Source organism: Salminus brasiliensis, chromosome 3 (assembly GCF_030463535.1).
Source record: "Salminus brasiliensis chromosome 3, fSalBra1.hap2, whole genome shotgun sequence".
In the NCBI taxonomy this organism is placed as follows: Eukaryota; Metazoa; Chordata; class Actinopteri; order Characiformes; family Bryconidae; genus Salminus; species Salminus brasiliensis.
The window spans coordinates 44,543,675-44,561,065 of NC_132880.1; the positions used below are offsets into that span (position 1 = coordinate 44,543,675).

Here is a 17,391-nt window from a genome sequence, read left to right on the forward strand (position 1 = left end):
ATTTATTAACCTGTAAACACTGAGTGTTCAGCTCGTGATGATCAGCTGCTGTGAGCGTGGTCGAGTGAATTTGCTGTTCAGTAGTTCTTGTAATGAACTCTCATGAGTTTATTAGCGCTGTGTAGCTAGTTAGCATCCTTAGCTGCAGTTGATAAGCATTCGGTATACGCCATATGAGGTGCTGACCAGCTTTGGCCATGTTGTTTTAGATAAACAGACCGATGGGGTGGAATTATGGGGTGTTGAGCAGATGGGGTGGTGTGATGGGACATTAAGTGCATGGGGTGGAGTAATGGGGTGTTAAGGGTATGGGGTGGAGTGATTGGGCATTGAGGAGATGGGTTGAGGAATATTAGGGCGGAAATGAGGGCGTGGAGTGATGTGGTGTTTGAGGAGGTGGACTGGAGGAGTATTGAAGTGGAGGGGACGAATATTGAAGTGGAGTGACGGAGAGTTTGGGGAGGTGGAGTGTGCCAATGTTGGAGTGGAGTGATGGGGCGTTTAGGGAGATGGAGGAATATTGGAGTGGAGCATGATGGAGCATTTTTGGGAGGTGGAGTGGACTGATGGGGCGTTTGGGGAGGTGGAGTGATGAGTACATGGGATGGAGTAATGTGGTGTTGAAAGGATGGTGTGGCATAATGGGGCATTGATGAGGGTGTCTTACAGGCTGATTGGAGATCAGTGTAAACCCAGACAAGGAGCTGGTCTGGGGCCTCGGTTTCAGGTCATCGCTAAAATAGTCATTTATGATGATCTGAATATTTCACAGTTCTAAATTTGTAAGAAAAGGGAGGGAAAATCGACCAGTGCTCCTTTAAATCTGCAGCTTCTGTCTTTGATTGGGATCATATGTTCACACCATTTCTCTCAGTGTTCCATGAGCCAGGTTGGCTGTTTTTCCATGAATCCTCTAGGTCAGCTAGCCTGAAGTGTGGAGGCTTCAGTCTTTAACCCTGCTAGCAGCATCCTGAGCCCAGTCACACGCCCTCTCCCGTCAGGGAGCAGCTGGTGTGAATTTAAGCGGAGCCTCCAGACACGGGTGATTGGCTGTTCCCAACAATGTCCCTGCCCCCTCAGGCTGCCTCTCAGGAGAGTCTGCTGCTCGAGAGTGTGTCTGGGGCCGTGCTGGAGGAAGTGTTTTGGGGGAGGAGGGGGTGCCAGATCACCTCGCAGGCCCATGTCTCAGTAATAGGACTGCCACTCTGACGGACGTGCCTGACAGCTGGCTCTGGGCCCACGCTGGAGCTGCAAGCACCCTCATGCATCCAGATGAGAGCAGGTCAAACATCTGACAGTCTGGGTGTCTTTTATTAATTTATATATAAATATCTGCTTTTCTCGTACCGTCTGCAGGCCGGCATCTCGGAGGATAAACGTTAGCGTCTCTCTTTGTTACAGTGGAATATTTTTATCTTCCAAATCAAGCTCTCATGTTTCCCCTTTCTATGTCATGGGTGAAGAGCAGCTACAGTAATAATATCCCTGAGGTCTTAAAGCTCTCCAACTTTAGGCCCTTCACATCCCACACAGTAACTCAGCCTTGCACAATTTCCTTAACCCTTTAACTGCCGTTGCAACCGTGCAGTCAACCTTTTTCCATAAACAAATTGCTGTAATAAAAACTAAGACCCACTTTTGGCTGTTTGGCCTTATTTCTCCCATTGAACTGAGAGTGTAATGCTGATTATATCCATTGGTTAGATATGTTGAGTGGATATGTCGTAAAATAGAAGCGTATTGGAGTGACGGGGCTCGTCAAGCCAGCCGCTGCCTCTTTTTGAACTGCTGTTGATGCGGCATCACCAGGCAGCTGACACACTCTAAGGACCGCACCGGGTCCCCAACTCTGCCGCACCAAATGCCTGTGCCAGCCAGCATCGCTGGAGAGAATGCCATCTGCCCTTCCGGTGAGAGCATGGCCAAACATGCTCTTTCGAGCTCCGGCATGGCTCTGGATTCAAATTTGTCATTGTGGACTGCTGAGCCACTTCAAGCCCCAATTCTATTTTTGTTCACTGGCAGAAACATGTCCATAAAATGTGGCTCTCTTAACCCAAAAATCGAGTGTGACCGCGCGGTTGAGTTGCCCAGTTGGGGTTAACAGAATCGTGTTATAAAAAGATCATATTGCCAGATTTCCTCCCAAGACTGAATAAGTATTTTACCTTAAAACTGGCATATCCCCTAGTCATTTACTCTTTAGATAATAAGAGATGAGCTAGTAATACTCATTATTTCTGCCATTGCCATCATGGCTGACCCTCGTTAAAGGGTACTGTAATATTCACAGGGTTCTAGATAGGTAGGTAGATATAAACATTACGCTTTGACAAATATAACATGTAAACAAGGCTGTAATTGAAAGCTGGAGATATTCATCTATGTTTTATTTGGCACAGCAAACCTGATTTCAGTCTCTAGTTTTCTGTATGACTTTCACAATATGTGACAGTGTGTGTGATTGAGGGTTGATTATTTTCTGGTTCTGTTACAGTGACTGTTCTGGAATACTTGTTAATTCATGCCTAGAATTACCCTAATTGGGCAAGTCAACCGGCTGGTTGAGTTGCGTATCTGCTTCTTGAATTGGTCATCTGGGGGGGAAAAAAAGTTGCTAAATGAGGATCCATGAATACAATTTGACCAATAAATATTTATATATTTACTTTGACTTCTTTAATCACACACTATAAGAAGAAACTCTTTTTGTCTCTGTTCTAGCTTCCTAACAGTCAAAGAATGTAAAGAGTAATAGACGGGATGAACTTATCAGGACACAAATTTAAAAAAGCAAAGCTGCTACTGAGTCTGATCCCAGAGGAGAAGCTCGCTGTTCGAGTGAAAACAGCCTTTGGGTATTGGGGAATAAAGAGCAGCTCAAAGCCTTGTCTGTCTGTTTCTCTGGTCCTCTGAGGCACCCTGTCTTTGTTAGGACCGCCTCAGTTCCAGCTTTCTCAGCCCCTGTCCTGTCCATTCCACCCCTTTAAATACTCCCTGAAACAGTGTACTACACATGGCCTATTTCTGTCAACTGGTTTATTTTTATTCTGACATGCTGGTGGGGTTGATATCTTGCAGGCTAGGAAGATATGTGGCCATTCTTATGTAGGTTATTTCGTTGAGTGTGTGTGTGTGTGTGTGTGTGTGTGTGTGTGTGTGTGTGTGTGTGTGTGTGTGTGTGTGTGTGTGTGTGTTGCTTATTCAGGTGTTTCGAAACTTTTCCCGAAGTGCACTGTACTCATATTTGAATGCCCTGTAGGGGTCCTTGTCTTATGTCTGTACCTGCGAGTATTCCCTCTCTACCTGTGACTGGAGCAGGTCACTCAGCAGTGTCACGGCTGTCAGGGCCAAGACGGTCAGGTTGTGTGCTAATGACGCCGCCTCGTGTCTTGCAGATACAGCGTGGTGGTTGAAGGCGAGAGAGGGAACAGGCCTCACATCTACTGCCTGGAGCAGCTGCTGCAGGAGGCGGTCAGTACTTCTACACCCTGTCCTTCTACACACTCACTAATGAGGCTCGCTCACGTCCTAGCGCACAGCGGCATGGCCGGGGGCACGCGCTCTCTGCCTCGGCTAACAGGCTCTGGACATGCTCTAACATAGGACCTCTTTAGCACCTTCCACTCCCCGCTACGCTGAGGGCATGTTTTGCTCCACTAATTCTAACTGTTGGTTTAGGCAGTGAGGGCTCTCAGCTACTACCTCTCCTTTCTAATGGACCGTAGGAAGCAGAGGCCCAGCCAATAGCAACCCCGGCCGTAGCGCACGCACTCTCGGATGGATTATATACAAAAGAGAGATGTTGCGTTGCCAGAAAAGCGATGCATGAGTCATTCGGCTGTGAATTACAATAGACAGTAGTCCCTGTGCATTGCATATAGATTAAACACGTACAGCAGAGCTTGCAGAATGCAGAAATGTCTTGATTTAATTTTTCCCTGTGGCTCGCACCGCCTCCGTCCTCCAGATTATCGATGTAAAGCCCCCCTCCGTGAGGTACCTGCCCCAGGGGACCAGGATTGCAGCCTATTGGAGCCAGCAGTACCGCTGCCTGTACCCTGGCACTGTCGTCCGAGGTAAGTTGCGATATTTCTCATTCTCTCTCTCTCTCTCTCTCTCTCTCCCTCTCTCATGTGCAAGAGAGAAATATCTCTCTCTGTAGTTAAGTGCTTCACACTAACTGTAACCGCATCAACTGCCACGTTTTATATAGACTCACTGACTCTCTGCCAAACCTTTTCTCAGGTGCGAAAGATTAACAAAAAAAAAAGGGAAACAGCACAAATCTCTCCTGTCCTCTGTACAGCTAACCTTTCAGGCTAGAGGCTTGTTTAATTTCCTTTAATCTGAAGCTTTTAGCCAAGGCCAGCAGGCCTGCCAGAGGAGGTGGGGAAGTGCAGGGACTGAGGGATGAAGGATGATGTGGTTAGCTTCATGCAGCCCTCTGCTTCTATTATTATTTATTTTCCCTCCCACTAAGGCAGGAGGGAGCTGGAAGCTTGTCAAAAAAACTCTTAAAGCAGCGGAGGCTACGGGAGGCCGCAGCTACTGCTGCTGTCAGCTGACGAGAATAAAAAGGGCCCTGTATATGCAGCGCAGCGGCCCTCGAGACGCAGCTGAGAAATTGGTGCTTTTCGCCTTTTGACGGCCATTTGCATGGGAGGATTTGCCGTCTCGCTCAGTGGAAATGTAAATCGAGGTGATGTACGTTCTTGCACATCAATCCCTCTCCCTGTTCTGCCTCTCCAGGGAGCCCAGACATGGACGAGGCAGACGATTTGATCACGGTGGAGTTCGATGACGGGGACACCGGACGGATCCCGCTGTCGCACATCAGACTACTGCCCCCGGACTACAAGATCCAGTGTGAGTGCTCTGTGCGGCTTGGGGAGTTTGCGAAACGCCGGCCCAGATCTAAACGTTATGCTGATGGACTGCATGAACGCACTGTTTGATTTGGAGTCCAGGCAGTCGCTGATTTTGTTTGCTTTCGTGCTTGAGGTGTGATGATGGATTCGGTGGAAGAGCTGTTTTCTTTTAAATTGCCTGTGGATTGCAATTGGTCAGCTCTTAGGCTGACATGTCTGTATTCATGCGTAGCAGTTTAAGAGTGTTCTTCAAAAATGAAGAGTCCGGGAGGGAAGCTTGGTGTAGAGACCGTTCTTGTTATGTTTACAAGGCACTGCTACTGCTAAGAGTTTACTGGTATTTCCCCCATATCGTCACTGTAACGCTCCAAAATGGCAAATTTACAGCAAAGGGGAAAACCTTCCTAATTTTTAATGGAAGTTGATGTAAAAAAAAAAAGCCAGTTCATTTTTAAGCTTAAAATGTCAAAATTGGTTTAAATTTCATTAAAAAAAAAAAAAGGGCAAAAACGGAGATGCACTATTTCTATCCGACAGTAATGATGAATAGAAATATTATTTGGCTGAATGAATGATCCGGACTAAAGAGAGTTTGTGTTTCCGCACAGGTGCTGAGCCATCTCCCGCACTCCTGGTGGCAAGCACTAAAAGGCGTGGCAGGAAGTGCAGTAAGGATGTTTCAGAGAGCAAAGAGACGGGCTCCAAAAGCACAGAGGATCCTGCTCCAAAGAACAAGGGTAGAGGGAGAAAACCCAAACCCAAGCCTGGTAATTTACTAATCCTCACTCTCAACATACTCGTGCATTAAGATCAGTAAACCTTTGCTGCTGCGTTGCTACTTTTCCAGTTCTGTTCAGCTGGCTCTACTGGAATTAATGAAATGAGGCACACTGTGATTGGCCAAAGGTGGATATGATTGGTGGTTTCATAGATATTAAATCATTTTCTTGTGGCTGGAGGGAAAAACGCTTTCTGGCAGAACAGTGACGGCTTTTAGCTTCACTGCATTCCATGTAGGTCAGTGTTGTGCTCAGGCATATTAAACCCCTCCCTTGTGTTCTGCTTTCCAGAGCCTGAAGTGGCTCCGAAGGAGCACGAAAAAGCTGACACATCAGCCCCAACTCAGGTCCAGGAGAGGCCCCTGTCTGCCCAGAAAAGCATCTCAAGGCCAGCCAATAAGATCCAGCCGGCCACCGCAAGCAGCCCCTCCGTCCCTGTAACGACCGAAGGCCAGAAGAAAACCGCAATAGGCAAGCCCCCAGCCAAAGTGCGCTCCCAGTCCCAGTCCATCTACTCGTCAGCGCTTTATGGAAAGGTTCTGTCTGTGGATCTCTATAACGACCCCTCTGCATCCCTAGCTTCCTTTTTGTCCACCAATGAGGGAGGAAAGGCAAAGCCTGTCAAACGAGTGCGGAAGAGTGAAGATGAGGGCGCAGGGTTTGGGCTGAAAACCCAGCGCAAGCAGCCTCAGACCGAGATCCTGATCAAGCTGGACCACGAAGGCGTGATGTCCCCCAAGACCAAAAAGACCAAAGCCCTGATGATGATGGAGGGTCAGAACACCACCAAGAGAGACAGCAAGGCCGTGATGGGCGTTAGCTACACTACAGTCACTGCCACCACCCCTGCAGAAAAAACACTGAAACCCAAACCCAAGGTCAAGCAGGAGCCTGAGGCCGTGAATGTGGACGGCGTGTCAACCTACAGCATCCGGAAAATGGGCAGTGCGAGTGAGGGCCTGGTGAAGGTTAAAAGCTCTGGAGAAAAGAAGGAGAAGAAAGAGGCTCAGTCAGCGAGCTGTAGCAGCAGCAGTAGCAGCAGCTCGGAGTCCGAGGGAGAAGAGGAGAGGAGGACCTTGCAGGAGAAGAAAAAGGCCAAGCAAGACAGCAGTTCCACCAGCTCCCGGGCCTCCAGCCCCACCTCCTCCAGCTCCTCCACCAGCAGCTCTTCTTCATCTGCTGGGTTCAATTCCTCCTCCTCGTCCTCATCCTCATCGACCACCAGCGATGAGGAGTCCTCCTGCAGCTCAGACGATGAAGCTCCCACTGCTCCTCAGCCCTCTTCTCCTCAAGAACAGACTTCGCCACAGGATGATGAGGAGGATGTAGAGGTGAAGCAGGAAGTGAAGTCTGAGACCCCGGTCACCTCCACTAAGGTCCAGAAACAGCAGGACCCTCCCAAACAGCAGAAGCAACAGAAACAGCAGCAGAAGGTGAAGAAGAGCGTTGGTCGGCCTAAGAAGAGAGAAGGAATCCACTTGCCCACTACAAAAGAGCTGGCCAAGAGACAGAGGCTACCTTCTGTGGAGAACAGGCCCAAGATCTCGGCATTCCTTCCAGCTAGGCAGCTGTGGAAGTGGTTTGGGAAACCTACTCAGGTAGGTCACTGGATCACTATTTTTGTAGTATTACTAACTTTTAGAAGTTATTTGCAGATCATATCAGAATATTATGACCACCTACCTAATAGTGGGAATAACCACACTTGGCTTGGATGACACTAGAAAGGTGTTGTGGCATGGACTGACTGTATTCGGTGATGGAAGGTCTTCATTATAAAGGTTAGCTGCTCCACAGTGGTGCGTTGATTGCACTGTACCACTTGTCGGAGTCGTCTTTCCGTCAGGCATCAATGACCTGTGGGGCACCACTGTTATGTCATTGGGATGCGCTCAAGTCCATTCTCTGTACACCTTCACTACGATGGCTCTAGAATATCCCACCAAGTTAGCGCTGTCTGAGATGCTACCGTCCTGTGCCCGGTACCCTATAATAATGCCTTTTTAAACATTGGTCAAGTCGCTTCCTTTGCCCATAACAATAGTTTTGCACTCTGCTGCAGCTGACTGGTGTGCTCGCTTGTTTATACGTGCAGAAAACCCAGCAATCATGGTTTGGTTCTCATGACAGTGTTACAATGTAATATATGGATAATGGTACATGATTGTGACCAAGAGGCGATGTTACAAGGTTAATGACAAGGTTGTGACAATGTTGTTGAGAAAATGTAAACATTGTAAACTTAGGACAACATTCAAACCTAGCAATATTGTAAGAAAGTTGATGACGCAGTGTAGGGCTGTACCTGACTCAAAGTTCAGTATAAAGATTTGACTAATCGTTCATAATTTGTTTTTTTCCCTAGTAGTAACAGACTATTTTAAATTACTAACATTTGTGGAATATTGAGACAGACAGCAGCATGTTTTTTCGTTTATAGGAAGCTCTTATAGCCTATTCCATTTATTTTTATCAGTTTAAAGTTAGAATTGCTTCTCCAACAGAATCAGCCTACTACTTCTCTTATTTCTCTTTAAACATAAACACACACCAACTACATTTACAAAAGCAATGAGTCAATTATTTGGAATTATTTTTATGTTTAGAAGAAAAGATTTAGACCTGACAGAAATTTGAGAAATCTCCCGCTTTAAAATAATAATCATTTCTCATTTTCTACAGGATTATCTGTTTTTCATTAAATATAAATAAATCTTAGATCTAAACGAATAAATAATCAAACTAAACACGTTTTATTTAGTTTCCGAAATATTTAAGTTAAAAAATCTAACGTTTGTCTTCAGTCTTTCAGTTTTTCCTAAACCGTAAACAGCTAACAGGTCTAAAATGTAAGACTGGCCTGTAGAAATCATAAGGCAGATGCATAGCATGTTCCTGTGTTATGATGGGCTCAGCAGCGTTTAACAGAACATTTTATATTAGCATGTAGATAAACTTACTATCTGCATTAAGATTGTTGCCTACTTATTTCCCAGATTGTTGGAGAATAGCCCGCCCAGAGGAATTCACCCGTGTCAAGTGGTGTCGTGTTCAGTGTTGTTGAATGATGAGTGAATTCTCGTAGACGGAGCTCGCATTTAAGTTTCCTTCAAAAACACCTCCATACTTTAGACCTTTTTAGAAACATTGTTACTGCTGGCCTCAACTACCACCCCCTCGCTCAACTCCAGCGCATGCACTCTCACAGATTTACTTTTAGCAAGCTCACCAGATATTCAGCCCTGCTACAATATAAACAAATCTAAATGATTCCCGTTATTTAGAATTCTTAAATACGTTCAAATGTAATCCTCGTGTGTTTTTGTAAAAAAAAAAAAAAATTGATGAATCGGACGGGTCTCAGAGTGAACATTTGTCTGGTCAGCCCTAGTTGTGTTTGTACTGGGATACCCAGTCATGTGGCATCTGTGACGTCCCGGGCAGAGTTCATTCTAAACTCGAGGTGGTCATTATTCTGACTGTGGTGTTGTATGTAAATGTAACTACTTAAGGACGTACTGTGTGTTTTAATGGTGCAAAAATTGTGTAATGTAAGAAAAACACTCAAAAAAATACTCACAATAACTTCAAATTCTGATCTTCTTCTGCTTACTAACACACATCTGCACTGTCAGCAGTTTCTTCAGGTGCTTTCTGTGAGCTGTGTGTGACTAATGTAAAATGCAGTATGCTTTTTTTGTTATTGTTGGCAATAACGGAGACATCTAAGGGTTGCTTAATGTAACGTTCTTAAGCTGAATAAGCGATTACTCCACTTCCATCCATTGACTGTTGCATAGTCGTGGTTTAGGCACTTCCTTAGATGTTTCTTTTAGCTTCTAAATGTCTTTTAAAGCCACCTTGCGTTTTGATGAACTCCGATCCAGACTGAAAAGTGTTTAACTTTTGATTGCAGAGACGGGGGATGAAGGGCAAAGCGAAGAAGCTTTTCTACAAGGCCATCATGCGTGGGAAGGAAATGATCCGAATTGGAGACTGCGCTGTTTTCTTGTCCGCTGGACGCCCCAATCTCCCATTTATTGGTCACATCCAGAGCATGTGGGAGTCTTGGGGAAACAACATGGTGGTCCGTGTCAAATGGTTCTACCATCCAGAGGAGACCAACCCTGGAAAAAAGCTTCATGACAAAAAGGTTATTTTTCTGTTTGTTTGTTTGTAATTTGAGTGCTTTGCTTGAAGCTGTAACGACCGCACGTAACATTATTGCAACAGCATATTACTTGAGGTAAACTAAATGTCCAAATGTTTGTGGACAACCCTTTTAATGAATACATTCAGGTCCTTTAAGTTGCACCCGTTGCTGACACAGATGTGCAAATGCACACAAACAACTTGTCTAGCCCATATGGAGAAGTACTGCCAATAGAATAGGACTGTCCAGAGCAGATAAACATGGACCTATTGGCACCATGCCCATTCCCAATGCCAGGTCTGGGTTAGAGGGGTATAAACCCCCCAGCATTGAGCAGTGGAACTGTGTTTTCTGAAATGATGGTGCTCCATCCAATCAGAATCAGATTTATTGACCAAGTGTGTTCTCACACACATGGAATTTGTTCCGGCTGTTGGTGACTCTAGTGTTAACAATATACAGCTACTCTACATATTATTTAATACAATAACACAATACGTCCAATGTTGCTGAACGAAATGAAATCCTCACAGCAATGTGCCACAATCTACTAGAGTCTGAATCAGCTGGCTTCTTTATTTCTTTTTAAACATAAAGAAGATTAGCAAAAGAAATGAGTCATGATTGGAATTATTTTTAGATGAGAAGAAAAAGGTTAAGCCTGACAGAAATGTGCAGCATCGCTGGCTTTGAAATAATAATTTCTTGTCTTCTACAGGATTATTAGGCGCCTGTGTTTTTCATTAAATATGAATAAATCTTAGATCTAAGCGAATAAATAATCAGAACACTCATTATGTAGATTCTGAAATATATTTCAGATAAAAAAAAAAACAACATTTGTATTCAGTCTTAAAATAAAATCTAACGAGTCTAAACTGAAAGTCTGGCCTGTAGGCAGATGTGTAGACAAGACAACCATTTTTACCATTTGTGTTGGACACGGATGGAATTTGGCTTCCGCTTTTAACCCACCCGTGCAGTGAACACACACATACACACCAGTGAAACACACACACAGTGGACAGTGAACACACGTGCCCGAAGCGGTGGGCAGCCTTTGCTGCAGCACCTGGGGAGCACAGAGGGTAAAGGGCTTTGCTCAAGGGCCCAACAGTGGCAGCTTGCTGAGGCCAGGTATTGAACCCACAACCCTGTCATCAATAGCCCGGAGCTCTAACCGCTGAGCCACCACTTCCCCAAATGTCATAGGTTCCTGTGTTATGATTGGCCCAGCAGCATTCTACAGAACACATACATTGAATGAACCTGTGAAATACTTATTGCCTGCATTAAACATGCCCAGATAATTGGAGAATAGCCGCCTATAGCAATTAACACGTTTTAGTGGTTTGCTGTGCTCAGTGTTGTTGAATCAAATCCTCACTGCAAGTCTTCCTTCCTGGACAGTGGAGACAGTTACTCCGACAAAAGCAGGATAAACTCTTTTTGAATAGCCTTGATTTCAGAAGAAACAGTGAATAAGCAGGTGAATTTCAGAGCCTTCTGTCCTATTTTATCTCGACAGAACTGGGATCAGTTGTCTGGGAGGAGTCTTCCTGCTGTTCTACAGGCCTCCAACCAGAGGAAGGATTTCATGGAAGTAAGCAGATTCATGCAGTGATATAAAACTTATCAAATGACAACATAACAATGTAAAAATGTACATTTCAGCCAAAAAAATGCCTGTGAGAGTCTGTCTTCTAACTCAAGGTATGTTCCTTTCTGCAGAGGGCTCTGTACCAGTCATCTCACATTGACGAGAATGATGTTCAGACCATCTCTCACAAGTGTTTGGTGGTCAGCCTGGAGCAGTACGAACAGATGATTAAAACCAAGAAGTACCAGGACAGTGAGGACCTCTACTACCTGGCTGGCACTTACGAACCCACCACAGGAATGATTTTCAACACTGATGGGGTTCCCGTCATCTGCTGAGGAGGGCTCTCGACACCCTGCCCCTGAAAGTTTCAGCTCCGCAGAAGAAGAGTTGCAGCACAAGATTGAGCGAAAATCTTTGTACAAGATGAACAAGGGCTAGATAGTTGTGGAAGCCTTAAACGGATCTCCTCCTGGTTAAGTAGGTTTTCAAAGAAGATACTTGTAGGCCCAGAGTGAGAAGACTGTACCTCTGCACTGGATCAGATACGAGAGCTACTCTGATCCTCATCTGAGATTCAAGCACTTTGGACGAATCCAAGTCAATGGCAGCTCATGATCTGTCAGTATTGTTAAAGTACGTGTGTGGAGGAGCTTGGAAGGCGATCGTGGGGGACGTGTCTAAGCGGTTAGAAGAGCCTAGCTTGTTCTAGCTCTGATACAGTGATGCAAGCGTGGTGGACCAATCATAGCCTTGGATATTGCAAAGCTTCCGAAAACGAAAGTGTCTGAATTGTCTTTAAGGTCGTGTGTATCTGCATAGCTGAGCTCCTCCTCGGTCTCCAGCTGTCAGCAGCATATCTGGAACCGAGGCGACGCGACACAGTCCAGTGGGACCGAGTCCGCCGGGTGATTGGGAGGGGTTGGCTGCTGGGAACCGGCTTCGGGGGTTGAGGGACCAAGCTTCAGTGGAGGAAGAGATTCAGAGTGACAGTGAATGTCACACTTGCTACTTCAGTCCACCCAGAGAAGCTATCCGTACCAGCCCGTCTGCTGTCCACCGACCTCCCAGTTAAAAAAAAAAAAACGTGCTGCAGTTTAATTGGGCGACTGTAGGCCAGCTAATGAACTTGGACAGCTGATACAAGCCCGGACTCTTAAATCTGCAGCCCGCACTGACACCTCCACACGAGGATGTGTAGGGGAACAATCTGAAGCACTTAAAAAAAAAAATAAATAAATAAAAAAGAAGAAGAAAGGAAAAGTAAGAACAGTCTGCCACAGGGCTTCTGACCTGTGGACAGGTCTGTGGTCTGTTGTGCCGGAGCCCAAGCCGTTCCTGCACTCCGCACTGTTTATTCACAGGAAAGTGTGAGTCACTTTTCCAACGAGCAGCCCGAAAGATCTATCAGAATATTTATACGGCCCTGTCCTCCAACCAGCGAGGCAGAAAGGGCTCTTTGTATGACTCATGGGCTGCCGTGGTCTCAAACGTTGTTGTACAGATAGCTACATTTGTAAATACATAGACGTACACTCTATATATACAGTATAGACCCACATTTTATTTTCGTGTACCATAGATTTATGTGAAAGTAATTTTTTAAAGCGGTAGAAGAGGGGGATAAAAAAGCTTTAATAAAACTGTGAATAAGATCAAAGTTAAGCGAACATCAGGAAGTTCAAAAGTTTTCGATTATGGATCTCAGAAATTGCTATTGAAAGTCATCTCAGATGCCCACTACATTGACAGCGCAATGTAAAGTACTGAATATAATAATATCCAGGATACTATTACTGGACTTTGGGGTTTGTGGTGAGCGCTGGTGTTCAGAACCAGTTGTCCAGTCCTGCAGTTTTACAACAGAAAGCACTTAACTCTACCCATCAGTCTGTCTTCGGACAGATTTCCTTTGACAATCCCCAACTGAGGCTGTATTTCATGAGTATTCTGCCGGTTGTGCAGACTGATCAGGCTTTGTTAGCTTATAGCTTATTTAGACCCTTGACTGACATGCCTGTGTTGCTTGGCTTTCTGTCTATATATTTTTGGTGTTTTCTTCCTTCCTTTAAGCATTCCTGTTCTCCTCGCCCAGTCTGTCCTCTCCAAAAGCAGTGAAAAAAGCACTTTGTTAGACTATGCGACTAGCCAAGCAGCCCAGCACGGGGACGAAAGACCTCAATCAGAGATGTGTGGGATGTCGGAAATGCTCGTGCTGGATGCTGCAGTATTTCTGCTTTGCTTCTATATTTGCTTGCTCGTTTGCTAGCTCGCCCGCCTGCATCTGTCCCTCTCGCCCATTCCTGCATCCTGCTGGTATATTGGTCTACGGCCTTAATAGCCTTAACCTTGGTCCCCAGAGGCTGCGTAATGTTGGCCCAATCACACAGTTTGAATGTTGCTCTTTGTAAATAGGTCTTTCTGATTGATATTGTATTCCAAAGAAAGCGCCATCACTCACCAGAGGCACTCTCATCTACGCCGATACAGGACCAGGCTGTTTATTCGCTGCTCCTCTAATCAAGACCAATCAAATGTATTTGATTTCTGGCATCATTATGTGCTGAGAAAATTTTCAGACTCGCAAACACTCATGTTTAGTTTTTTTGTTTTTTTGGTCCTATATTTGTGCCTCCTCTTGTTGTGGTTCAATGAATGAATGGATGAATGTTGTCTAATGTCTAATTATCAGACATGTTTTTTTATATCCAGTCAGATGCATATATTTTGTGTTTGATGCTGGGTGGAAAGTGTTCCTTGAGAGCATGTGTCAAGCCTTTTAGGATGAGGTTTTAATGGGGCTGTTGATTTTCTTTCTTTGTTTTGGTTCCTTTTCTTTTTTCACCGGTTTATTTGTAACCAGTTCCAGCTGCAGTAGGTCTGCCCACCAATCTTAGCCACTGACAGACATTTCCTCCTATTCGTCTGAAATCTGAATGCTTTACTGTCATTTTGGGGGCAAATTCAGAGCTTGCAGTTTTCCTAGTGTCACTCTAGAAATCCCACCCATAGATGAACTATCTAGCCAGATCTTTTCATTGCCATATTTCTTTCTATGCCTCCCTTTTTCATTTTTAATATATGTCTTTTTAAAGCTCACCACAATCCTGCTTTCTGTTGCTGTCTTTATATTCAGCCATATAGTGAAGCTTTAGATTAGGCCCTGTATCGGCAAAAGTACACTATTTCAGGCCTTAACTCTGTTCTTTATTTTTTGTTGTTTCAACTCCGTTACTTTTGGCCAAAATGTTAGTCATTCATTGCTGTTTTATTTTTTTTATTTTTATTTTTTTTATTACTATTTTTCATTCTTTTTTTGTGTTCTTTCTAACCATCTATCAGCTGTTCTCTTTAAGGAAGGGATAGTTAGATAAATACATACATAAACACAACAAGAAGGGAGCAGAGGACACTAGAGACGTCTGGGCTTTGTAACCCAGACCAATTTAGGCCTACTCAGTATTTCAGAAAGTCTTTATATTGTAATAATGTGTTGACACTATTGTGTGCTATATTTGTGTGTGCGTATATATTCTGTATATACACACACACACATACACACAGAAAGAGAAAGTGAGTATATCAAGTAAATGTGTCTGAATTCTTTTTTTTTTGTTTTTTTTTTTCTCGTGTTTCATATGACATTGCCCAGCCTCTCTTACAGAGATGATATCTTGTTGATATTCAATAGGTTATTTCTTAACATGTTAATCATTATATGTGGTCTCGAGGTAAATTGTATATTCTGTCTCTATATCAGGTTTGGACTGTTTTTTCGGAGTCTTCTGATTTATTATTTCGGTCGAGGATTTCTTTTCAACATTACCCAAAGCTGACTAAAACGGTGCCAAATGATCTTTGACAAAAATCACCTAAAATCTGAAGCAACATTAAGCAAGCAATCATGGTCCAAAACTCTGAAATGTGCTTATTTTTGTGTTGAATATTCTACGTCTTTATCAAGTTGTACAATTTTAAGTGCCCCTCAGAACAGAAAAACGTTTACTTGGAGCTTGAGTCAAGCTGTAAAGCACTTTTTTTTATAGTGGTTCTGTCTGCATGTTGTAGAAATAGACTTTATGCCTCTAGTAATAAATACTATTAGAGCAGAGCAATCAATAAAACTCTATTTTGCTTGCTGTGTCTCAACACAGTCAACTCAGTGCGAGTTCTAGCTTAGTGCTCGAGTCCATCCCCTTACCCAGACCCCCCCCCCCCCACCCTCTGGTCACTGAGGGAGACAGTGGCCTCTGCTGGTAGCTGTCATGTAGGGTGAACTTAGTTGATGAGTGTCTTCTGCTACTCGTCCAGATCCGTGTCTGGACGTCTCTCTATAACGTACGAGGATTAACTGGCTCGTTAGAAACAGCTCTCGTATAGAAGAGCCAGACCTTGATGGGTTTTGCTGTTTGCATGATTCTGTTGGCCCTTTTCCCTCCCCCTCGTTTTTCTTTATCTAATCCGGTCAGGGTTTTTCTTTTCTTGTCACGTTTCCCCCTCTCAGAACAATCGTCCTCCATGCTTAATGTGCAATACTGCTGAATGTGGTTTCTGTGAGGTAGCTGCTAGTGAGGGACGAAGATTGTTAGAGAGAGAGAAAGAGAGAGCGAGCAAGAGAGAGTGTGGACTGGAGGCTGGTCCTTCACTGGTCTTTGTCTGCTGGTCCGTCAGCATCGGTAAAGTCCTGTTACAAAAAAATAATGATAAAATAATAAAAGCTATAGTTTTAAAATGATTTTTGAAATTTTAAAAAGCATCATGGTTTTGTAAATGGTCCTTTATGAGAGGGGGACATACACTTTGTACACACATTTAATCCTGTTCAAAATAATAATAATAATGATGATTATAATAAAGAGAATTTTTTTTTGAGAAAATTGAAAACCTGTTGTAAGATTGCTGTTGACCTGTGTGTAAACAGAAAACCAGCTTAATCAGTGTTCTTTCCAGTTCTTTTAGCAACTCGATTTTCTAGTTCATCAATAAACTGCATAAAAAAAAAAGATAATGCTGTGTTTTTATTTCCGGTCACACAACCTGGGAACCGCTCGAACACTGTGTCCCTCCACTGAATGCCGTCGCTATAAATCAGAGCTATAATGAACCAAGAAGCACCGTAAATACCCTGAGCTGAAGAAAACAGGGGTTACCTAAAACCAAACTAAACTAAACGGATATAGACACAATCACACAATGAGAAACCATAGAAAACCTCATTGGCCATGAGGAGGCCAAGAACAAAAAAAACTGAGAGATCTGCTCCTCTGCTGGCAAGACAGGAAAATCAAAACCAGCATGTAGAACCTGCATAATGGGCTGCTCATGCTCATTTCCAAAATGACAACTTTTCATGAGAAGACCAAATCACTGCTTATATTGTGAGTTCATTTAAAGATGTTACTCCAAGTACGATTAGACAATTTACTTATTTATTTATTTTTGCTGGTCCGTTCCTACTGAAATGATTAGATACTGTATACAGCAGATACTAAGTGTATTTCTGTTTTTTTTAAGGACTGTGACTGACAGTGTCTCACAGCTCCCCGTCATTGGTGCTCCTAGCCGTGAGGGACCAGAGAGTCTAGTAATAAGAGTTGGAGTGGAACTTGGTCTTTTGTGGTTCACAGCCATTATGCTGAAATTCTCCACCCTGGTTAAAGAAAATAAATACTTACCCTTTTCACTGCAGCTCAGAGTATAAAAAACTCTATATTGGAAAAAGCTAGACTGAATGCTCGAGAATGCCGTGAAGGTCTTCACACGAATGAGGTTATTATTGTTTCTTTTCAGAAATGTACCCTGCGTTCTTCACTTAGCCCAGTGAAAATGTTAACAGACCCACATTTTCCTTCCCTGGACCATTAAAGTGGCCGCAGTAGTGGTGTTTGGCCCTTCAGAAATTCCTTCTTGGAGTGGTAATACATCACCACCCTGTCACGGCAGCAAAACAGGCTTGTTTTATAAGTGGGCAAACCTGCTGTTACAGAG

General features: G+C 44.0%; 1 protein-coding gene across 3 annotated transcripts in view; it reads left to right on the top strand.

Moving 5' to 3' along the window:
- tnrc18 (trinucleotide repeat containing 18) overlaps positions 1 to 16,400 on the top strand; it is a 78,820-nt gene extending 62,420 nt beyond the window's left edge. For all 3 annotated transcript variants that reach the window (XM_072676349.1, XM_072676351.1, XM_072676350.1), the window contains exons 23-30: positions 3,399 to 3,474; positions 3,971 to 4,079; positions 4,753 to 4,869; positions 5,480 to 5,638; positions 5,942 to 7,248; positions 9,567 to 9,803; positions 11,332 to 11,406; positions 11,535 to 16,400. In XM_072676349.1, coding sequence (XP_072532450.1) covers positions 3,399 to 3,474; positions 3,971 to 4,079; positions 4,753 to 4,869; positions 5,480 to 5,638; positions 5,942 to 7,248; positions 9,567 to 9,803; positions 11,332 to 11,406; positions 11,535 to 11,741 — 2,287 coding nt within the window. In that variant the 3' untranslated portion in view covers positions 11,742 to 16,400. The remainder of the gene's footprint in view (positions 1 to 3,398; positions 3,475 to 3,970; positions 4,080 to 4,752; positions 4,870 to 5,479; positions 5,639 to 5,941; positions 7,249 to 9,566; positions 9,804 to 11,331; positions 11,407 to 11,534) is intronic.
- The last annotated feature ends 991 nt before the right edge of the window (positions 16,401 to 17,391 follow it).